Source organism: Aplidium turbinatum, chromosome 14 (genome assembly GCF_918807975.1).
Source record: "Aplidium turbinatum chromosome 14, kaAplTurb1.1, whole genome shotgun sequence".
NCBI lineage: Eukaryota > Metazoa > Chordata > Ascidiacea > Aplousobranchia > Polyclinidae > Aplidium > Aplidium turbinatum.
The window spans coordinates 10,595,349-10,619,620 of NC_137485.1; the positions used below are offsets into that span (position 1 = coordinate 10,595,349).

Consider the following 24,272-nt stretch of genomic DNA (forward strand, 5'->3'; position numbering starts at 1 on the left):
GTGTTCAAGGCATTTCGGCTAAAATGAGAAGTTTTCCAGATCAAGTCCTAAAAACTTCGGGGAGTTTTCGAAGTCAAAGATTTTTAGTTTTTGAAATTCATGTTGGCTTGTTTCAAAAATAACACTAGCACTACCGAACATTTACAAAATGGAAAATGTTACTTGCATCCGGATCTTAATCTCTTCTGAAGCAAGTGCTGTACTTTTGATAGCCTACAAAATATATTGAAACGGGATTCAGTCTTTTTTTCAAGCTTGATGGGAGAATTGTAGCAGTTTTGTTTTATCTATGGCATTATTGCTTTCTCAAACACATTTTATTTTGATAAGCTTTTTCTCAAATGATTAAAATTCAGTGACATAGGATACTTTTTAGTTCTTTTTTGGCACAGCTGTGAGTCGCGACACCTAGCTTAGGAAACCTGGGATATGGCGATACTCTACAATCGCTTTATTTCGTGTAACCTGGAGCTCCGAGAGAAATCAGGACTGGTCTGGAAACAATACAAAAAATAGGCCCCCAAACAAAAACAATTTTCAGCAAAAATAAAAGCAACGAATTTGTATAACTACTCGTTTTCCTTTACGATGTTATGCTATGGATTACAGTTGCCCGACTTCTCCCCCCTACTCTCAGAGCCCTTGCGCATAACTAACAATGAATCTTATTTTTATTATAATTGCTAATTGCCAATGTAATTTTAGGCTTCAACTACAAAACAATGGTTTTTACTATAGCATCCAAGTGTTTTGCATAGCACTTGGCTTACCTTTCTGTGGCAGTAAAAAGATCAGCAGAAGCATTTTCTGAAGGTGATTGTGTCGACAGCTCCATAAGTTGGTAAAAGAGCAAGTGTTTGGTAATCAAGCAGCCTAACCCCAAGCTAAACCTTTTTTACGCGGTATGCTGTGTATAGCCTATACAGCTTAGGCTACTTTCAATAACAAAATCAAACTATTTTACATCTAACCAATTAAAGACAAATACGGTACAGTAGTTTGCTGTTCAAAACGTTTGTTTCTATTGAGGACTATTTGAACTTGAGAACTATTACAAACTTGAGAACTATTTCAACCGCTATCTTTGAACGTTTTCTAACAGCACCCACTAAGAGCACCTATTGGCACGCAGACAACTGGTCAGCGCCTAGCCTAAACACATTTTGGGCATCGTCAAACGTCATCGTTTGGGCATCGTCAACGCAACACAGCCGACTGCCGATAAAGCCTATTTCACTTGAAACTCTAAGGGCAGCCAAAATACTGCACCCGGTATTTTAAGAAATGCAAATGCTCGTTGCAGCTCTACGCATGTGCAATAGCGTTGGCAGGGGAGACTAAAGGGTAGGCTACTTTGGGACCAGGGAAGACTTTAAGGGCCCGTAACTTTTCGAAGGGGTCCGTAAGCTAAGAGAAATTATCTCGTAGCCTGTTTCGGACCTGAATTTCTCATTGAGCCCGACTCATCCTTTTAACGGTTCTGCTCGTACTTAAGCTCCCTGTTCTTTTTCAATCAATGTGAGGTTCAAATCCTAATTGAAGTCTGCAACATGTTCCCATTTTTCTTCTCTAGCAAGCAATTATAAACTAAGCGAAGCCCTATTTATTTCCATCTTTTTTAAATGAAATCTGAAGAGATGTTTAAAATATTGTTTACACTTTTATGGTAGGCCTAGATGTCAAAATTGTCATATTGGATTTTACAAGTCTCTTGGATGTCCTGGTTTTATAAATGGCAACACAAGTGATGCCCTATTTGCTTTCATGTAGGAGTGAAATACAGCAAGAAAACGGCGCCCTACTGTGTATTTAAATATCCTTTCAGACTAATGTATCCAACAGGCTAAAGCAACCTGGAATGCTGCAGAACTTTACACACTAACTAACGTAACTATTTAAGCTACGTCAGACTAATACAGTAAATTGTAGACTACAACTCAAGATTTTAAAATAATCTACCCCACATGTCCACGCAAAGCACAAATAAAAAATAAAAAAAACTTGAAAAATCCGCCTTTTGTGTGTGCATTAGCCAGAGACCTTCAAAAATTGTACTATATTCAGATAAATTATTTATTCCTATTTCTGTTGTAATCCGAAAAAAACGCAATTTGGGATTGCTGGAAATGTCAGTAGGCTATTGGTTTCATCGATAATTTAATCGCAATATCTTTTTTTACCTCACAGTTTTATAAAAAAATTTATTGATAACAATAATTATTTGATGAATTTACATGTCTCAGATTGAAAAAAAGCATGTGGCACTTGAGATGGTGCAAAAATGTATTCGGTAGCTTTCGATCTAACAGCTATTTTCCCTTTTACCGCTTTGCGAAACTGCCAGAATAAAGATCTCAAAAGAAGCTTCCTCAGTCCAAAGATAAAGATTCCCACAATCAATATTAATGCAACCGTGCAGAAAATTTCTCAGGCTCTCAGAAACTAAGATAATTTCAATCAAACTGCCAGCCACTTGCTAGTTGCTAACCGTTGGTTGAACGCTTTTTAAATTTTATTCACTTTTTTCCTTCCTTTTTCCTGTTTTCCTAAGGCAACAAAAACAAAAGTGAAAAACTCTCATTTTTAGAAGATTCCAGTCAAACAGCAACCATCTTAAAAGTCTGCCAAATGTTACAAATCAGGCCCCACCTCCAAGTGGTAGGCACTTTATCAAAGCAGTAACGCAATCATGCGTAACATATGACATATAAAACAATTTTCCACATGAAACCACCTGATTGCAGACAAAGATTATTTTTGCTCTCAGTTCAGTTATAGAAGAAAAAAGAGTAAAGACAGGAGGTGGGAATCGAACCCAATCAATCAAGCAATCGAAATTACTATATCTCTTGCCTAAAGTCTACTCCACCTGGCTACGCTGGTGACGGTGATTCTTTTACTTAGTTTAGTTTGTATCAAAAATCTTTCGAGAAGAACGCTTACAATATCACCTGCTGAGTCACATGACTGCAATCAGCTGATTCGCCAAGAATCGTAGACTATGTCACGCATGATTGCGTTATTGTTTTAGGAAGGTGGAATACGTTAAAGTGCCTACCCATCCAGGTAGCCGTGCAGTAGTCCATCGGTAACTTATAGTGAGGGACCCGTAACCTTTCCAACGGCCCGGAAACTTGAAGAATCCACCGCTTATTCTTTGGATATAGGCTAAGCTAGTGCGTTTTTCTTAGAAGTGTCTTACTGTATTTTGGGATCCGAGGATCTTATTGGTACCGGTCCCAAATTATTCTCTCGACGGGCCTAGACAGTCCTTTGAAACAAAAACCTGACTGAATCATAAATGACATGTCAATCATTTACAATTCATGTCCCTGTCATCAGGGGCGCCGGAAGCGGGGGGCAGGGTCGCCCTCCTGCTCTCAATTTTTTCTGGATGGGGGGCCAAGGAGGGCAATGGTGCCCTTTTAAAGTCATGTGAGCTACTGTACATTTTTCAATATAACAATTTCTGCTATTTGCTTTAGCCTAATTACAATCTTTCATTTTTGCCTCAAAATAATATTCACACACAAAATTCTACATCACAGTAGATTACATGATGCCCTTTCGTGCCATTGTTCTTTGTATACCGGTATGTAGTTCTTGTACCATTACGGTAGGGGAAGCTCGGGTTAGTTGAGCCACTGGGTTAGTTGATCCACCCATTTTAATTCTTAAATGTGGTGAGGTAACCACATTTTATCATCACGTGATCTTAAAGTTTCTCATCTCGTGGTCTCCCGTCTGGTTTGAGTTGACGATTGAAATTATATGTGGTGCTGAAATTAAAAAGTTGTGTTTTGACCTTGGAAGGTAGATTTTGAAAATAGAGGTATGTCCAATAATATTTTTTTATACTTGGTTACTGAGACAGTTTCATTTAATTTGTTTGGTAGCTTACCAAACAAGCTACGTTCTGAATAAAAAGCGGCATGGTGTGCCTTGAAGTTTTGCTGTAGTTTTAACATTTTCATGGCAGTATAGTTAAGGTGTTAGTTGAGCCACTGCCTTCGGTGTTAGTTGAGCCAGTGTATAAAGGGCGTTATAATGCTTACGATACCTCCACACACCTTACATAGATTGCAGCCGTTGGATAAGTCTGTTTACGGTCCAATAAATATCTTTGAACTACATAAAACTCAACAAAAGCTCATAAACGTGGTCAAGCTATAATGAAATGGTGTTATTTGGATGCCGTAGCAATACCTTCATTATTTTATATGCACATTGAGTTACGAGCGACTCTTGGAACAATTGTTAACCTGTTTTCATACATTGATATTATTACTTTAAATATAAACTAAGGCTTGGAAAAGAAACGTGGTTAAATTTGTGTTTTCAAAAATAATAAATGAGGCTCAACTAACCCCAGTCTGTGGTTCAACTAACCCTTACCGTTGTGTCAGTTGAGCCATTTGGCTACTAGTTTTTAAACACCTGTGGACCCGGTTGTCGTCGTTCGATAAGGCTTGTACTTCCTACAAGTATTGTTTAATATACGCAGAACGTAGAGCACTGTGAATGAAGAAATAAAAGCAACTCATATAAAAAAAAATTGCAAAAATGCAAAAAGTGGCTCAACTAACCCGACCTTCCCCTACTCGATAATGAGCTATTCTGTAGGTCACACACATGATTTATTGAAATTCTACCACTCCTATGCTTCTTCAAGGACTTTGTCACAACTATGTTTGACGTTACTACCAGCTGTGAAAATCAAACGCCAATGATTCGAGGAACCATTAAGAACCGTTTTGCATTGCATATGACCAAAGTTAGGGCCGGATGGCTGGGATATTGTTGATGGCTGACATATGAAAAAAGAAAATGTTCCTCGTGGTCTTGGTTTTAGTGAGAAAAAAGATCTGAGGGATACAGAATTGTAGGAAAGTTAAGGAATTGTAGCCTATAAACGTCTTAGCATAGCAAAGAGTGTGAGAACGTAGAAGTTAAAAATTTTTAGAAGGAAAAGTGTAAGTAAGCCGTTATGGTATAGGGTCAAATTCCTCGGAAAGGTGAATGCTGAACGCAGTTTTAGCGCCATGAGGAGAGTAAAAATGTGCCTTCGTACCACAATGACAGATAACAGTTTAAACAACCGAATGTTTGCGACTATTCACAAACAGGTGATGGACACCATTGACTTAGAAGCTGTTGCAGATGAGCTCATTCGAGCCACCGACGCGCGTAAAATGCACTTCGGATTGGTTTGATATTTGTCTATATAGGCTACTGTATACAAATTATCCCGTAGACACATTTTATACTTTGCAGCAGATTGTGACGCTGTGAACGTGAAATTATCTTTCGTTTCTATTGTTCAAGCTATTTCAATATATTTCATTCATTTATTTTCATCTGTCTCACATGGCAATTGATATGGCTTATCGTTTTTCCCCTATTAGCCATATAAATATAAAATAAAATAAATTTATATGGCTAATAGGGGAAAAACGATTAACGAACTGCCCAGCATTATCGCTATGACTTATCTTAAAACTTAAAAATAGTGTCTTTTTTTCATAATCCTGCTCTCCCAGTCAAAAATCGTTCCGGCGCCCCTGCCTGTCATTTAAAACTCGAGTTAACACCAAAAAAAGCTCATATGTTGGCTAAAGAATAAAATCTGGTAGGCAAGCGCCGTGAAAATTCCATATGCTGTTTTGAACCTTTAGACTGTTATAAAAACTTTTTAGTCCGGTTTTGATCCTACTTTTCCGCGAAATTCATGATCCAAACAATCTTCAATAATTCTGCAGAATCCAAATGCGATCCAGTTTGGGTGTCCAATGAACATCTCTGAAGATATTTGTAAGAGATGGGGGTGCAGGAAAGGGAGTCGTCCCTATCACTCTCCTGCTACAAATAAAACTTGCAAATTTGGGCGAAAATGTCAATTTATTAAGGAAAATTGTAAATTGTTGCGTTTTTAAATATATCATAAACAGACATAACTCAGCAACAACACTACATTTAACATTATAAAAACAAAAAACAAAAAGCGAACGTTTTCGGCTAGTCATACAGCCCTTTTCAAGCCTATAAGAAAAATACATATTAAAAGAAATGCTAAAGAATCATGGAAGACGTGGCAAAGCGGACACTTTTCGTAAAAACGTAATTTCAGCAACAGTGATGGTTGGATTTAGTTAATTTCTTTTTTAATCGAAAGCCTTAGTTGGTCAGCATATTTGGTTCGAAGATCAAGCGGAATCTTTCTACTGTTATAGTACAAATCAAAAAAGAAATTTTTTTTTAAATGTCCCGCTTTGCCCCAGCAGTGGGGCAAAGCGGGACACTTCATTTTTGCATGATTTGGTACTGTTTAGCCGCTTCTCTCAAAGACAACTTCTTGCTTTTCACATCTTCTATTGCATTCTTAATATTGATAGCCTGTCCGTCCATTTACCTATGTCAGTTTTTCTCTTATAGCGACAAACCATTGTCAGAATTAAATTGTGTAGGTCTACCGGTACAATATAAATGAATGCTGATAAATATTTTACAATCTTGAAGGCTAAAAGAGGTATAAACAAAAATTCAATTTACAGAAGAACCACAGATACAATCTAGACTTCTAGAGTCTCATGTTGCCCTAATGCACTGTCCCACTTTGCCCTAATACAGCTGTCCCACTTTGCCCCAAAGTATAGCCTTTAGAAAATAACATCGCTGCTGAAACCTGTAAAGTTTTAGGTAAAAGTTGCTTTTGTTACCAAAAAATACTGTCTCAATGTCTAAGATAAAAACAAAGCTACCAACAAATTCGCTTATGCTAACGAATGTGGTAGCTACTTTTCCATTTCTTTCTTATAACAAACCATGCCAAAACACATTTTAGCCTACTTCCTCACGACACGCGTTGTGCTCTGCCAGTCGCCATTTTTTCACAGCAAATACAGTTTATAGTTGCCTAACTAGTGCTTCCGGTTAGAGGGAGCCAAAGAATACAAAACGCGAAAAATCGCGATGTCCCGCTTTTCCCGCGTCCCGCTTTGCCCCGTCTTCCCCTAGTATCACAGCAAAAATATGGTCAAATCTAAACATTTGAGAAACTGTCTCGATCATACAAAATGGTAACTGAAAATTACACAGCACAACGGGTCAAGTATTTGAGAAGTAAAAATTAATTCGTCGTCGGCTCCAGCTCGTGTCCGAGCATTGGTTTCGTCTTCAAATTGAATTTGGTTTTGGATGGTGATGTCGTATGTGGCTTTGGAGGCCCAGTCTATGATGGAATAGACGTGGGCAAAAGTCACATTGTATGGAGGGTGGGGGACGTGGTAGTTTTAGCTTTTCTTTTCTAGTGTTTCGTTTTTCTTGAGCTTTTTGTATCCTGTTTTTTTTCAAAATTTCCGTACCTTCCCTAATTCTTTTTCTCCAAAGTGATCTGTCACTAGCAAGTACTTCCCATGAATCCAGATCAATGTTGGCATGGTTGAGGGAGACTTTCAGCTGATTTTTGTATCTCATTTTTGGTCTTCCGGGGGGTCTCTTTCCTGTCTCTAGTTCACCATAAAGCATTATTCTTGGAAGCCTCGTTGGGTCCATTCGTATGACATGCCTTGTCCAGCGAAGGCGGTGTTGCGATATGGTGGCTTCTAAACTGGGCAGCCTAGCGCGATGAAGGATTGCATCGTTGGTAAGATAATCTTCCCAACGAGTACCTAGCATTTGCCTCAGTTTTCTCTGCTGGAAATTTTCAAGACGTTTGATGTCACGGCGGTATAATGTCCAAGTTTCACCAGCATAGAGAAGGGTAGATAGAACGACTGCCCGGAAGACCATAATTTTTGTGCGGATAGATATAGCATGGTTGTGGAAAACACGATGGTTAAGTCTTCCATAGGCACAGCGAGCTGCTTTTATATGTTGTTCAATATCCTTTGCACATGTTGGTGCTGTTGAAAGTATGCTACCAAGGTAAGAGAAGTAGTCTACTTCACCTAAAGGTCTTTCGTTGATATTGATCTCTGGGGAGGTGTGGTCAGGTGGCGTTTGGTTGAGTATCCTAGTTTTATCAGTGTTAACTTCCATTCCAAAATGGTCATAAGAGTTGTTGTAGATGGTGGCTATCGTTTGGAGGTCATCAGGAGTCCGAACAGGTGTGGCATTGTCATCGGCAAACTGTAACTCATGGATTGTATGAGCAGAGGTTTTCGACTTAGCACGGAAGCGAGCAAGATTGAAGAGCCCTCCGTCCATGCGACAGCGCATGTTGATACCAGGAGAAGTTTGTGGGACCTCGTTAAGCATTGCAGCCACATACAGTGAAAAACATGTAGGTGCAAGAACGCATCTTTGTTTGAGTCCACCTGTAACGGGGAATGGGTCGGAGAGGGTGTTTTGGTAACAGACTCTGCCAAGCATGCCATCATGAAGAGCACGGATGTGAGGCCGGGCTGGAGGCTTCCAGCTCTACCAAGCCTGCCCCCGTTACCCGTAATATCATCGCCATTGGGCTTTGTTCGGTCCTGGTCCAAAATTGAGACAAAGGCCATTCGCTTGTGTGGTTGTTTAAGGTGGTCGTGACTACGCGAGGGCTACGCACACACTCTTGGCCAGCTCCATGTCCACTGCGGTCCAATAAGATCGGAACGTGCAGATTCAGGGGAACCGGTTGCAACGGGCTGCCGGGTGCTCTGTTCATTGAGGCCCGCCTTACAAGATGCCTGCCCGTCAGACATTGCCCTCTTCCGCCAAAAAGAGATTGCCGTTGGGGACTTTTACGTGTGTCTATTAGCCCCAGGAGTTGCTAGGAATGAGCCTAGTTTTTAGCCTGGACTCACCTCTACACCACGTTGAGGCATCTCCATAGGATGGGGGCTGAACAAAGTCAGCTCCCTAGACACATTAATTAATTGATTGTTAAAAATTAATTAATTGTTCAGAAAAGGAATCAGGCAGAATTAGCCTACGCAAGATTGTTATGTTATGCATTGTACAAATATTGGAAAACCCTCAGTTACATGTCATCAATATACCAGATCATTTAATCTCTCAAACATACAAAATTTCTCAAATGCTCTGGAAAATATGGACATCACGTGTTGCCTAAATCAAACTGATGCTGATGAAGCTTATGAGTCATTCATAGGAGAATATACTAGTCAATTTAATAAGCATTTTCCTATACAAAAAAACACCTTTAAAAAAGAATAATTCTTGGTTTGATAGAGAACTACTACATCTATTACGAAGAAACGAGCGTTTGTTTAAAAAGTAGGCTACATAGCAAATAAAACTATTCACTCCAAAAAGAACTACACTTCTGCAAGAAACTTATACTTCCATACAGTTCAACAACAACAAAAAAGAAATTTTATAAATCTAAATTTGAAAAGCAAAAGTTTAATATGAAAGCTACTTGGCAAACAATCAACAATCTATTAGGTAAATCCCAGTCTAAGACTAACCATGGCATCAAAATAAATGATAGTACAGTCATTGACAGATTAACTATTGCAAATCACTTCAATGATCACTTTTCCTGTGCTGCCCATTCCCTTACAAAAAAAATTCCCAAATCGAATACAATATTTTCAACATATCTTGATTCTCCATGCTCTGAGACAATTTATATTTATCAAACTACTTTGAATGAAATTAACAATATTATTCATGCTATGCCAGCAAAAACTAGCAGTGGCATCAATGAAATACCATCCATAGTTGTAAAGTCAAACCCAAACAATATACTGCATGCTTTAACTCATATATTTAACTTATCTTTAACGAGTGGAAAATTCATAAATTCATTTAAGTTGGAGAAGGTGATACCTATCTTTAAAAAGGGTAGCTGCAAAGATTCAAACAACTACAGACCAGTCAGCTACCTGTTTTTTCACCTGTTTTTACCTGCTACCTGTTTTTTCAAAGATATTAGAAAGAATCATGTACAACAGATTATACTCGTTTTTAATTAGACATAAATTTTTCTATGACAATCAATTTGGTTTCAGAAACAATCATTCCACAAGCCATGCTGCTTCAATGCTAATAGAAAGTATCACCAGTATACTCAATGACAACCATCTTGCATTAGGAATCTTTCTTGATTTATCTAAAGCATTTGACACCATTGACCATAAAATATTGCTAGCTAAATTATATCATTTCGGAATAAGAGGCGTGGCCTATGACTGGTTCATGAGTTACCTGAGTAATAGAAAACAAAGAGTGGTTTTCAATGGCACACTATCTTCTAATGTTAACAACATATCTTTGGGTGTCCCACAAGGGTCTATCTTAGGCCCTCTTCTATTCTTGATTTATGTAAATGACTTTCCTAACTGCCTTCAACACGGAACTGCAATTATGTTTGCAGATGACACCACCATTAGCCTATATATAAAAATAAAACCGTTTCTACTGTATATGATATGGCAAATCAAGAGCTTGTATGCATAGATCAATGGCTATCAACAAATCGATTGTCTCTAAATGTCACCAAAACCAAACATATATTATTTTCAAGTCAAGGAAGCAAGACACTATCATGCAACCCACCCTTAAATATTCGAAAAAACAACATAGAACAAGTTACCTCAATAAAGTTTCTGGGAATAATTGTAAACGAGCATTTGTCATGGAAATCTCATATGGAAATCTTGCTTCAAAAAATAAGATCAACACTCTGCGTGACAAAAAAAATTAAGCCTTTCCTAAACAAACAAGCACTTCTCTCCATTTACCATTCTCTAGTTGAGAGTCAGATATTATATTGTATCTCAACATGGTGTCATGAAAACAAAAGTTCATTGCAAAAGCTGCAACGTACATGCAATAACTTTCTTCGTATTGTATTTGACATTGACCGCAGTGAAAGCATAAAAGGTGTAATGGAACTCAATAATTTAAAATCAATTAACCACATGAAAAATACAGAGATTGCAACTTTCATGTTTAAATATTCAAAAAACCTACTTCCCACAACATTTAATGATATGATTATGTGTAAACAATCAAATAGCCTAACAACAAGAAGTAATTCTCCTTATATTCCGATATATTGCAGAATTAACACTTGCAAACAATCAATACGGTACATGGGGCCAACAGTTTGGAACAAGCTTCCCCCTACAATAAGAAATGAATGCAAAACTGTAAAAAGCTTTAAATCAAAAATGAACAAGCTAAATCTTCCTTGAAATAATCCTATCTAAGTATAACATGGTATAACATACACCAAACTTACTAATATTTTTTTTTTTGCCCAGAAATGATAGGCAAATGTGTGTAGATTTATTAGCAAAATAGTAAGGTTGTAAGTAGGCTATTCCTACTGGCCTTCTGGTTCTTGTGTTTTTTAGTCCACAGAAGTTCTACAGAGTCTGCAGAAGTTTTTCCATCCTCTTCGACCAATCACCATCTTTCGATGAAGCGGTGGCCATGTGCTCCAACCAGTTGTTTTATATCAATATCTTGGACTGGATCGTCATGCTATTGTCTGATTGTTTATATATTTTTCTAACATGCCAAATTGGATTTTTTTTTTCACTTTTGTTATGGTTTAACGTGTAAAACATACGGTAGCTTAACCCAAATTTATCATATTACTGTGACATGCCACTACTACATCCCAGCTGGCGATGTCTGTCGTTTTTGCATTAATTCAACGTTTGCTAACGTTGGATCAGTGTGGAGGTGACGAGTTTAGCTGACTGGGGTCTAAAATTATCGCTTTATCAACGCAACTTTTATCAAAGCACGCTTGATATCTTCAAGATATAACTTCCCTGGGTATAAGTGAATTTCTGCAAGATGATGATGTTGTTTTTGCTAGTTTGTTTTATTTGTTTTTGTCATAGTTTTCCTGTCGTCAAGTTATAGCCTATCTATTTTGTGAGTCGTGCAAGGCCTATGGTGCGTTGCGCTTAAAATGGTTTTGCCCGTGGTAGGATTTCTTTGTGGGGTTTTCTTTGCCTGCCTTGCTCTTCTTTGCTATGAGCTAAACGCATCAAGACGTGTTCCCCTTACGACCATCAGCACTCTTGATAACGCACCATTGCCGATCTTCATAGCAACTGTCCATACAAATCTTAAATATATCAGCTAAAGCTATGTGGGCTAATAAAGCTATAGCCTAAATATATGTTGTTAATTTGTTTGTTTTTTTTGTAACATTTTTTTTTTTTATTTTCACTTTATATCTTAAATTTTTCTGAAGGTGTTGCGACCGTGCCAAATTTCTTTCAAATCAATAACTTACTTCGGTCACAAGCACGTTTTAACGTTCGCGTTTTGTCGCTTCTACCCTTTTCTCAACCTTTGCTATGTTGACGTGTATTGTTTTGATATGATGGTCAGAAATAAAAACAACTGAACTGAACAATTAATAATTTTTACTTCTCAAATACTTGACCCGTTGTGCTGTGTAATTTTCAGTTTCCATTTTGTGTGAGCGAGACAGTTTCTCAAATGTTTAGATTTGACCATATTTTTGCTGTGATACTATATGATTCTTTAGCATTTCTTTTAATATGTATTTTTCTTATAGGCTTGAAAAGGGCTGTATGACTAGCCGAAAACGTTCGCTTTTTGTTTTTTGTTTTTATAATGTTAAATGTAGTGTTGTTGCTGAGTTATGTCTGTTTATGGTTTAAAAGAGTTACCTATCTACTCAAATTGTATTTTAAATATATATTTGCAAAGACAAAATTTGAGCAAATTTCGTTCGCATCCCCAAAGTGTTTTATTCTCCTCCGGCTATGCCTTTGAACTGCATTGCCTGTCGTAAGTAACCTATTGTACTATTCCAAAGACAATTACTAAATTTTGATACACATTTTGAAAGTGGCTGCTGTTTCCTTATTTTGTTTTTTATCAACCTTGCTCAATCAAAAGTACTAAAGTTTTTCAAAAGCAATATTATTCCCCATTGGCCTGAAAATTTCTTCGAATTGGGATGAGATTTATTATTTGGCAACACTTTTCTCCAATTATTTTCTTTTCCACAAAACGACGTTGTTTGCGTCGTTGAAGAAAAACATTTCAAATCACGTGCAGCATTTAGTACGTCACGCGTGTGATCACGCGAAAAGTCACATGAGACAAATCAAGTCAAGTCAAGTCAAGTCAAGTCAATTTATTTTGTTTTAACAGCGCCATATATTAACAAATAATCAGAGTAAAATGTAATTGTCAAAACAATAGACACAAAAGTGTTTTATTCTCCTCCGGCTATGCCTTTGAACTGCATTGCCTGTCGTAAGTAACCTATTGTACTATTCCAAAGACAATTACTAAATTTTGATACACATTTTGAAAGTGGCTGCTGTTTCCTTATTTTGTTTTTTATCAACCTTGCTCAATCAAAAGTACTAAAGTTTTTCAAAAGCAATATTATTCCCCATTGGCCTGAAAATTTCTTCGAATTGGGCAGAACAAAAAGTCCAACGTTCGTGTTTTATAAGCAAGGCTTGATGAGAACAACAAAGAGGAAAGTTCAGTTTGCTGTGTATGTATCTGCTAGTTTGCCAGTTGCTGTGATTTATTTTGTTTTTTTGATTACAGACAAACTTAAGACGTGTTTGAAAAGCTTACCACAATTGTTAAAAGCTTCAAGTGTTAGACTTCTACTTTGAGGATACCATATCTTGTGTCAGGCCTCAAACATAAATTCAAAATGTCACTTTATCCATCTTTAGAAGACATGAAAGTTGATCAGGCCATTCGGGTAAGTTTTTTGATGATTTATGCTTATTTTAACTCTAAGAGATGGCCTGTTAAAATAAGAAACAACTTTCATGCACGTTTTAAACACTTCAAGGTTTTGCTATTTTTTACTGGACGTGTTAATAATGAAAATGAATTAAGTTTGATGACTTTCCAACACAATGAGCAGTCTTGTCTTCAGTATAACAACATTAGAGCTTTTGAATGTGTTCTTGAGTTTTTTGATGTATTCTTTTCAAATGTGTACTAGGCATAAAGTATAGACCTACAGCCCATAGCCTAGGAATAAAAATGACAGATAATTTGACTTTTGCAAATTTTGTGTATTTTATTGTGCTTGTCTTAAGGCAATATGGTTGTTTTTTTATTGTATCCAGGCATATGCCTTGCGCTTGAAGATTTGCCGATAGGCTACATTTGCTGTAGCCTATAGGAATGTTTGTGTCTAAGCAGCCCTCAAAATTAGCTTCCGTCTACGACGGCAAAAACATTGCCGTCGCCAAATCAACAAACCTTGGATTGCGACGGCAATTGCCGTATGCTTTAATCCATGGACTTCTAAATAGTAGAATCTGGATTGGAAACCGACTTCACGAAGTGTACAACAGTTGGCCAAAAAGTTACCAGTTCTTATTTTAGTGCTATTTCAGTTGCTGCCCCACCCCTTCTCATACAGTACCAGCACTGTACGAGTTAGGGTTATTCGCTAAGGGAGGTTTTAGGATACCTTAGTAACTAACCCTAAACTTGGCTGTTGTACCAACTGTTTGGCGAACTGTTGTACACTGCGTACACTACAGTCGGTTTCCAGTCCAGATTCTACTATTTAGAAGTCCATGCTTTAATCAAACGAAATTTTATGCGCTTCTTCTTCATCGTGTGTCAAACGGCGGTAGCCCAAAGCATCAGGCAAGCTATTTTATGCGCTGACAATGCTCTTGTGAACTGTAAAAAGTTTGCAACCTTACAAATACTGGCTTAATTGTTACGTAAAAGTTATTCTTTCATCGAATGCTTATTGTTTACCGGTGTCGTTGCGAATATAAAAAGTGGTACAAAATTGGATAAATGGTTCTTCGGCAGTAAAAAAAAGTAATGCTTCCGATGATATGGCATCGCGCGTTCATGAACGGGCAGTTTTGCATCTTCAAGTATTCCAGTGACGAGGCGACAACCTCATCCTCCGATGATTCCGATTCTGACTAGTTCTTTATCCAACAGACTTTGTGTTGCTCGCAGTATCCTATTTGTGCCGAAATTATGTGAGTGTATACGTAAATCGAGGCAATCTTCTCGCAGGGAGCTTTTGATTTGTTACCGGTACCTGATTGAGCAATTAACGTTATTTCATGATAATTCAACGTCGCTAGATGTCGAATTAATGTAAAACAAACATAAATTTCTTATTGGGCATTGCTGTTACGCGATATAACCCGCTGGGAAAATTAAATCGATTTGTGCTGACTCGAACGTTGAATCAACCCAAAATTAACTTACTTTTCCCCCCTCCAATGACTTATTTAACGTGAATCATCGTAACAGCGTGTGTATCGCGTTGCTCGCTTTATCGCTACTTTTGGTATTATTACATCACAACAAATCAAACAGTGCGGTCGTGGTAGACTATTTGATTATTTTTTTCTCTTCTTGTTTTGCATGTTTTGGTACAATTTTTTCGTAATAAACGTTCATAGCAATTGCCGAGGCAATTTCAACTTTTGCCGTTTGGCCTCGTCAATGTTTTTGCGAAGTAAAAATACAGTAGAACTTGGTTAATCCGGATTCGATTTGACCGGCGATTCCATCCGAATTAGGCGAAGATCCGGATTAACCGATGACGGTTCACTATCAAGCCTGACGTTACCTAGATAGAAAGGTATCGATAAAAATCACCGAAATTGAAGGCATTAGTATGGTCATCTGCCAATTCCGAGACGCGCGATCACCACATTAGTGACCCAGTGATAGAGTTCTTTTGAAATGCAGTATGCATGTAAAATGAATGTATTTGTAGACTCTGCGTCTAACGCAAGAACACACTGGCAAAAGTTACATCTTCAGACATGCGTGTCGGAATAATCTGTAGTCACTCAAAACTTTTGAAAACAGTTATCGAAGTCGAGTTTCTATGGAAAACTTACAAAAAAATCGGGCAAATCCGGATAAAGCGATAGAGAAAGCGCAACTTTTGTCCGCAATAGGCGAAGATCCGGATTAAATAATCCGGATAATCCAAAGCTGTTTCTCAAGAAAAAGCTTACAAATCATTTGTACTTCCAGTTTTATCCGGATTAGGCAAAGATCCGGATTAACCGAATCAGGATTAACCGAGTATGCTAATTTCGAAGACTGTGTGAGTGTTCACAGCAAGTAAAATAGTCCGAGGTGAGGTCTTGGTGCGATGTTTCTGCTTATTAAACTCTCGCTGCGAGTAAATCAAAGAGGAAGAAATTTTGAACAATTTTTGTCCTAATTAATTTTGTCTGCTCATTTTGCGACGGCATTTTTATTGCCGTAGCAGAATGGCCATTATGATGTTTGCGGCGGCATTTACCACGGCAATTGCCGTATGCCGCCGCTAATTTCGAGGACTGTCTAAGCATTTTATTAGCTTTACTGGAAACATATTCAGGAGGTGGTGTACAAGTCTCTGCCTTTATATTCACATGGATTTAATGGGTATATGATCCTGTTATGGGTGTTCAAACACCAAATTATACAGAGTGATGCCTTCATGATTTCAAAAATTAAAAACTAAGCCATCATAGTGTAAATCCTAAACGTTCTTATTGAGACTATATAATGGACCATTCTGCCATTAGATTTTTGATAATGTACGGTATGGAGTTTGCAATATGCCTTGGCCCAATTTCGATTTGAAAAATTTTCATTACAGTATTTCATAAAGTTTCATATATTTTAGGCTCAAACTTCACAGCATCAAGACCATGCTTTTGCTCTGCACCTGCAACAACAGGAGATGGCAGCTGCTGGGATACGGCCACCTCCAGTAATGCAACAACAGCAAGTCACAATTCAAAGTGTATCAAGCCAACCAGGTAGCTAAAGTTTTTGATACATGATCTTTGTGAAACCTCAATTGAACAGGTTGAATTAGCTGAACTTCAAAATTTAATTACAGGCTAGTTTACTTTATTTCCAATGCAAAATTGTTTACAGCACGTCTAAACCATTTCGTATAATCATAGGTAGCAGATCATCGGTGGCAAGTTTATACCCTTCGTTAGATGAATACATGGGAATGAACCTTCAATCAGATGAAGTTCGACATAATCTAGCTCTTATCCCATCTCCACAGTTTCAAGCACCTGCTTTAGTGGATCAAAGACCTTCGCAAATCACAGGTAGACTTATTGTGTAGGTATTGCAATTTGTGCACATTCAGGCTTCTTAGAGCATGGGCCACAATGACATAGTCTATTTCATTGGTTGAGGAATCCTTCTTTCAACTTATTATCTACTGGCTACATTATCACTACTTTTGTTCGATTTTTAGCTGAAGCTTGTGTTAGTTCCACTAAACTGTTGTATTGCATGTATTTTTTTGAAACCAAACCTTTTCTTTAGAAATGTGATAATGTTGTGGTTTAAACCTCACAAGCTTTGTTAAATGGAAAGTTGCTCTTTTTAGGAATGATTGCACCAGTCAGTTGTCAAGGAGAGATCGGCATGAGAAGAGCTGAAGTGAAACAAGGAATAAGAATGATTATTCTTTGCAAAGATGGAAAGGGTAAATTTGGACTGAGACTAAAGTCTGTGAACAAGGTACACGATAATATACTTTATTGTGTTTAAGTGTTGGTTGGTTGTAAGTAGTATCCATAACACCATGTTTACATGCTTTTATTTCATTATCTATACAGCTAAAAAGTTGATAGGCCTACTTGAGAATATTGAGTATAATTGGAGAAAACAGTATACACCAAGAATCACTATTTATATTTGTGCTATCTTCTATCTATATTATCGGCATGTGTTACCAAAACTTATTATATATTAGCACCACCATTGAGTCACATAATGTGATTGATTGTGATTTTATTATTGCTGTCCTTCACTGAAAGACGAACATGGAAAATTCTTACAGACAAAATGTATCAAATCAATTCTGATATGTTGCATTTTTTTTAAATTTGATTCAACATAAGCTGTGAAAAACTCCTGCCTTTGTAAAATGAGATCAAAGAAACGTACCAATTGTGAAAAACTTTTCATTTTCAGGGAATATTTGTTCAATTTGTTGACAAGGGATCCCCTGCTGCCATGGCAGGAGTGAGATTTGGAGACCAAATCTTGCAAATTGATAATGAAACTCTGGCCGGATACAGCAGCGACAAAGTAATCAAAGTCCTGAAGAAAGCAAATCCACAACGAGTTGAATTTGCCATCAGGGATAGGTTAGAATTTTTAACTTTACAATGTCATGGTGTCAAATTGTTAACAGAAAACAGATTGAACAACATTGAGTCGTTGCATGCTCGGTTAGTCTAGTAACTGAAAATTTACATCAAGTGAGCTGGAAAGCAAGGTCTATCATGTCATTGTCTTACGGAAACATTGACATGTCCGTGAGCATTTGGTGGGTGTTAAATCAACGCCCTTCCAAGATGCTCTCACAAGTCTGCCACAGGATTGCACATTGTGCTCATAATCCATACATCTCATAAAACATATTGTATTAGCAGTGGTTTGGGATGGTATTTTACCAGTTTTTAAATCTATTTCCACACTGGTAAACTGTGTTGAAGCCATCGGGTAGTGTAGTCCATGGACAGTTTAAAATCAAATGATCAACAGTTTTCCTGCTTTTTTTCGCATTTTAGACAAATTGGTGCGTTTTGATGGCCCCATCGATGAAAAAGTGGTAACATATCTGGCATAACGGGATAAAATTCTATTGTCGCTGCTACATTCACACAAGGCTTGCCCGCTTGCATAAATATTGCATTGATGTTGATCTCACAATCTATGAAGAATTCATCTTTTTTACTGTATTGTAACATCTATCACGCTCTTTTAGACCGTTTGAAAGAACGATTACTCTTCAAAAGGACAGCGCTGGCCATGTCGGGTTCATTTACAAGGACGGCAAAATTACTTCCCTTGTGAAAGATTCCTCTGCTGCACGCAATGGTCTATTGATCGAACATAACTTGTGCGAAGTGAATGGCCAGTGCGTCATCGGTCTGAAGGTAAGTTTATTGTTTACCCAGCGTTTGACGTTATTAATAAGTAACTCTTTAGTTTAACTCGCGTGATATTGTTACTGGTTACTTTTTCAGTCTTCGCCAACAAAAGTTGCCATTTTTACATGTTTTCAACGTCTATCGTCGTTGGAACGATGTAAAAGGGCTAACTTTTCTTGGGTTCTTCAATATTTAGTGCGTTTATTTAACTTGTTTCGCAATGGAGCAGATTTGTTACTATCTCAAACTTTAAAGCGAATCAGTCAGCTATTTTTTCTCTTCAGGATAAGGTCATCCAAGAAATCATGTTGAGTGGTGGAACAACTGTGACAGTCACAATCATGCCTTCCTTCGTGTTCGAACATATTATAAAAAGGTAAGCAAAAAGGGTGTAGAGCCCAGCCAGCAAATTTTTTCTGTTTAAGATCACCTCAATGCATAAAAAGTGGGCTTCACATAAGGTTTCAGTCACGCATAGCACATACTAATAGTGTAAACGGCGCTAAACGTTTTCAGCTTTACAAGCTTCTTCAATTGCCTTGCCTGAACCAGGCATCGACGGCCTCCGATGACTAATTAGATCAAGTATTCCTATGATATGTTGTATCAATGGTTGTTTCTGCCTTGTTAAATTGTTTCCGATGAGTTTGTCTTTCTTTGCATGCCAGAGGTCCGCTTTCCAAAAATTTTACCAGTTATAAAGAGATGCTCCAATTTTTGCTTTCTTATTGCATGGCAGAGACGTGATCAAGGCCTATATGAAAGGGTTAATAGCATGTCCATTGTCAATATTCTAGAGTTAGTTTTTTTAGCTTGTTTAAAAATGTTTAAGTTTCATTGGCGTCGACACATTGGTCACTTTATTTTTCAGCATGGGAAGTGGGATGTTGAAGAAACAGGACCATTCGATCCCTGACATTTAAACGACGCGTTTATGCAAAGTGCAATATTCCACGTTCAATGTCTATATTCCTAGCTGTGAGTTGAATCAACGATTCATAATCGAGCTACGATATTATCAACATACATGTTTCGACTTTGTTCCATTAATCTGTTCGTGTCGCTATGGTTCACTTCCTTTTTCCACTATTCAATTTCTCTTCATGTCATGAAGCTTTCTGATCGCTCGGTTTTGCTATCAACGATTACAGCCATTGAACTGTCACAAGCACTTACAGTAGGGTGTTTCATTTTTTCACCATTTTTGAAATTCAAAATGCCTGGGGTCCCATCTGGTGGTATTTGGGGTAAAAAGTTTAAACCCCAAATTTTTTTCAATTATGACGTCATATTGAGGTGGTCCACGAGGTTTGAAATTTTTAGGCCTCAAAATCTCGACTTTTGGCCGTATCTCCGGAACCACTCATCATAGATCGACAAAATTAATGTCAAAATGCGCAGAAGGGTCAGTTTCCTATACCTGATGTAAAGCATATTAAGATCTATCTACTTCACAAAAAAAGTTATTTCAAAAAATCTGATTTTCATTGTATTTTCTCCTGATGAACAGAAATCAGGTGATCAAGATAATAAGTTTTTCTGTATTTTTCCACTCTTGGAAGCTGCTATTGCATAATAATAGTCCTTGTTCGGTTTGCAAGAGATGAAACGTTAATAATTGAAGGTATTACTATTATAATGTTACCGTTGAAGAGATACTGTATGCTGCTCACCTGCTTTAGATTTTGATTAAGTGTCATTATGGCATTGAGGTCAAGTATTAGTAAGTTGATGCGAAACTTCAAGCAATTGGAGAGAACTGTGCTTCCCCTTAATTCAGATAGGCTACAGTCAGTCACTATTTTTACTTGAGGAAGAAAGTAGCCAAAACTAATCCTAAGTTTTTGAAGAAAATACCCCATTTGAAAGATGAACTGCTGAAAGATGTAGTTGGCAATATGGAACAAAGATGGTCTTCCAGTGCTTAGCAACCAGAGAATTAAAGCGAAGTTAAAAGGCGTGATAGAGAAGTACAATACACTAAAAAAGAAGGAAATTAAATGCAGAGGTAATGAGGTTAATCAAGAATGGTTACAGAACTTGTTCCATTTATGTGCATGCAAGTGTTCGATCTCCGAAAATCCAGTTGTTTTTCAAAAGAAAGTCTCTTGCAGCTGTGAACTCGAAAACTGAGTCCAGGAGAAAGAAATCACTTTCTTGAAAGATCAGCGAGAAGATCGAAAAAATGTTTATCGCTGGCATAGATGTCAACCATGTAGAAAAGGCTTTGGAACAGAAAAATCATACAAGGAGGAGGGAAACGAGCAGTGCAGTTGAAAAACCTTCTCAACTCAGCTTCTGCTATGCAGTTATGTTATGATGGGCGCGTTGTCAATAAAACAGATCGATACGTTTTCTTGGGTCAACTTGTTGATGATAATGGCATGAAGCACGAAAGTGTGCTTGCTGTTAAATCTTTTCCCAGAAGTGTGTCGGTCCCTGCTGAACTGATTTTTGACACCATCATCCAGGAGGCTTGCAGAGTTCACCTATCCCAAGTATATTCAGTCGTAGCTAATACGACTGCTTTCAAAACAAAAAAAGTCTGGTCAATTATTTTAATGATAAAGTTGGTCATGATATTTATACCCTTGAATGCATGTTCCACATAAACGAAATAAATTTTTCCCGTGTCATTTATTTTGTGGACGGCGCCAAGAAGGGTCCTGGAGCAATGCAAGATGGGGCTTTGCTTAACCAGATAACAAGCCAAGTAGGCCTACTTAAACCTTAACACCAACTGATCAGTTGAACGTTCCGGCAACAAGAATAGCCAGGGTTGGAAGTCGTTAGTCAAAAAGCAATGACTATTTCACTATTCGATAGTGCCCAAAAAAGCAATGACTTTTTGCTATCGATACGTTAAGCAACGAATAAGCAACGTTGCAACAAAAAAGCAACGAATAGCAATTACTAAAAATTGACTGGCCAAAAAAGCCCAAAAACAAGCAACCCGCAAACTCAAAAAAAGGTACCAAAACTCGAAAAAAAAACAATCCCAAACTTGCGAGAAAACCGCAAGGTTTGCAACACTGTTAACGGCTCTCACTGGCATGGTTTTTCTGAACTGTGTTGCCGAAAAATTGTCCTTAATCCTTTAAAGTTCGAAAACCAGAAGGGGACTAGGTCGGATAGTAATCCGAAAACCAAATCTCGTAAATTCGTTTTGACAACGAAGTAAGTGAACAACAAAAAATGATTCAGCAGTTCTCCTAAATATCGATTAGTGAAAAACGAATAATGGTTTCGTTGCTTGCATAAAAATGCAGTGAATAACGCACATTCAATATTTATTTTTAAAAGGAATGGGTATAAGCATTCGATATTCAGAAAGCAACGAATAACGCTATCGAATAGTGACAACTAGTCGTTACTTCCAACCCTGAGAATAGCTGCTGTGCATTTAAAAGCTAAGCACATATTATCTCTTCAATTCCTTAAAGTTTTGCATCGACTTACTAATGCTACTTGACTTTAATGCCATAATCATACTTAATCAAAATCTAAAGCAGGTGAGCAGCATACCTTATCCTCAACGGTTACATTATAATGGTACGGTAGCCTAATACCTTCAATTATTACCGTTTCATCTCTTGCAAAATGAACGAGGACTATTATTACGCAATAGCAGCTTCCAAGATTTGGAAAAATACAGAAAAACTGTTTATCTTGATCACCTGATCTCAGTTCGTCAGGAGAAAATAGACCGAAAATCAGATTTGGTAAAATAACTTTTTTTCTGAAGCAGATAGACCTTAATATTCTTTACACCAGATATAGGAAACCGACCCTTCTGCGCATTTTGACATTAATTTTGTCGATCTATGATGAGTGGTTCCGGAGATACGGCCAAAAGTCGAGATTTTGAGGTCTAAAAATTTCAAACCTCGTGGACCACCTCAATATGACGTCATAATTGAAAAAAATTTGGGGTTTAAACTTTTTACCCCAAATACCACCAGATGGGACCCCAGGCATTTTGAATTTCAAAAATGGTGAAAAAATGAAACACCCTAACTTACAGGCTTATCAAGACGTCGTTTGCTCCAAACGATTCATTGCCGCGTGTATAGAGCCTTGATTTCCTTCCTTGTTAGGTAGTCATACTTTTGCATTTTCTAAGTCGCTATGTGGCTTTATAAAACGTTTTTTGTGTTAACATGCTAGACCTCACGATGCTGTGTGTCAAAATACAGCTCGTCCAACATCTGATGTAGATTATGTGTGACTTCCTGTCAGTTTTTGTTTCGTTGCTTTACCAGGCAGCAAATCAGTCGTTTTCTAAAAAGCGACTGATTTGCTGCCTAGGTTACTGCGGAACCAATTCACGGTGAACTGTGTTTGTTTGTTGGCTTGAATCTTTATACTCGGTGTGAGAAAGCCTCTGGTAGGTTATTTCTTGCAGTTTCGCATATTTGTAGAGGCTTTAAACCACTGGCCCGGTTACCAAGGTTGACAGAGTGAAGATTCAACTTGTTGGCTGAATGGAAGCAGTCCTGAAATGCGGTGCTCAAGCAAGCGAGAGTCGAACCAGCGCCGCTTGATCTTGAGGTTTCTTCGTGTACAAAGTTGCGTGCTTAACCACAAGTTCGAATAATTGTGCGCTAAATTACACTCCACGTTTTCTGTTCTCATACTGCAGTTCCTTTAATTCAGTAAAACTTCATGTCTATATGAAACACGTACAGTCGTACATTCTGTGTCCAGTTATTACCCTTTTTTGTTGCCTAGTTTTGTGGTGTGGATTGTACAAAGCGTTGTTATAACTAGCAGTATAGTTGCATGAATATCACCAATTCAAGCTCTGTAAAGCAGTGGTTCTCAAGCCATGATGAAATTTTGGGCCACAGAAGGATTGAATAGGGCCGCAAAGCTTTTGATTGCATGGAATTAGAGGAAGGCTAGACTATAAGTCGCTTACGAAAGTTTTCAGCTAAAGAAAGTGAATTTTGGGCCGCGGCGAAAGGGGTTTTGAGAAACACTGCTTTAAAGAATACTTTGTGTTGCAGGCGGCTCCAGCAACTTTGTATTGTAGGATGGCTGGCAGCTGAATGAAATCATTTTTTTCTTTTAACTTCTGTTGTTTTTAGTCCTGCCGCATGGGTATCTTGAATTTTCAAGTGAAATTTTAAGTTGTAGTTAATACTCTATGCTAGTTTTTCCGCAATTATCTCGTTAATAAATATTTTTCTTTAATTAAGTTGTTGTTTCACTGCTGGCATAAGTCAAGCAGCGATTAGACTGCAAAGTATTGTTGGAGATACTGTAGTAAGTTCGTAGAACTAACATTTATTTCAAACTTGCAAAAGCGCCACAAGTTTTAGTTTTTAATTCACAAAAACGGAAAATTTAGGAAAGCCTCTAAATGTTGCAACCCCTATTCAAAAT

General features: G+C 37.7%; 1 protein-coding gene across 2 annotated transcripts; it reads left to right on the forward strand.

Annotated features, from left to right (window-relative positions):
• Positions 1-13,519: 13,519 nt before the first annotated feature.
• LOC145782803 (syntenin-1-like) lies at positions 13,520-24,080 on the forward strand. Of its 2 annotated transcripts, XR_014290889.1 has the most exons (9): positions 13,520-13,678; positions 16,601-16,736; positions 16,887-17,042; positions 17,330-17,463; positions 17,920-18,095; positions 18,719-18,890; positions 19,169-19,260; positions 19,756-23,128; positions 23,174-24,080. XR_014290889.1 is itself a non-coding variant. In XM_082594566.1 (8 exons), exons 1-8 carry the CDS (start codon positions 13,628-13,630, stop codon positions 19,805-19,807), a joined length of 969 nt encoding a protein of 322 aa, XP_082450692.1. In that variant the 5' UTR covers positions 13,520-13,627; the 3' UTR covers positions 19,808-24,080. The 2 variants fall into 2 exon arrangements, 1 of the variants encoding a protein (XP_082450692.1); XM_082594566.1 differs by having other exon boundaries at positions 19,756-24,080.
• Positions 24,081-24,272: the final 192 nt, after the last annotated feature.

Bases quoted from the DNA above. Each gene is read 5' to 3' on its own strand.
- LOC145782803 (XM_082594566.1), top strand. From the start codon at position 13,628: ATGTCACTTTATCCATCTTTAGAAGACATGAAAGTTGATCAGGCCATT. The intron at 17,043-17,329 runs GTAGACTTATTG...TGCTCTTTTTAG, and splicing joins AAGACCTTCGCAAATCACAG to GAATGATTGCACCAGTCAGT. The intron at 17,464-17,919 runs GTACACGATAAT...TTTCATTTTCAG, and splicing joins GACTAAAGTCTGTGAACAAG to GGAATATTTGTTCAATTTGT.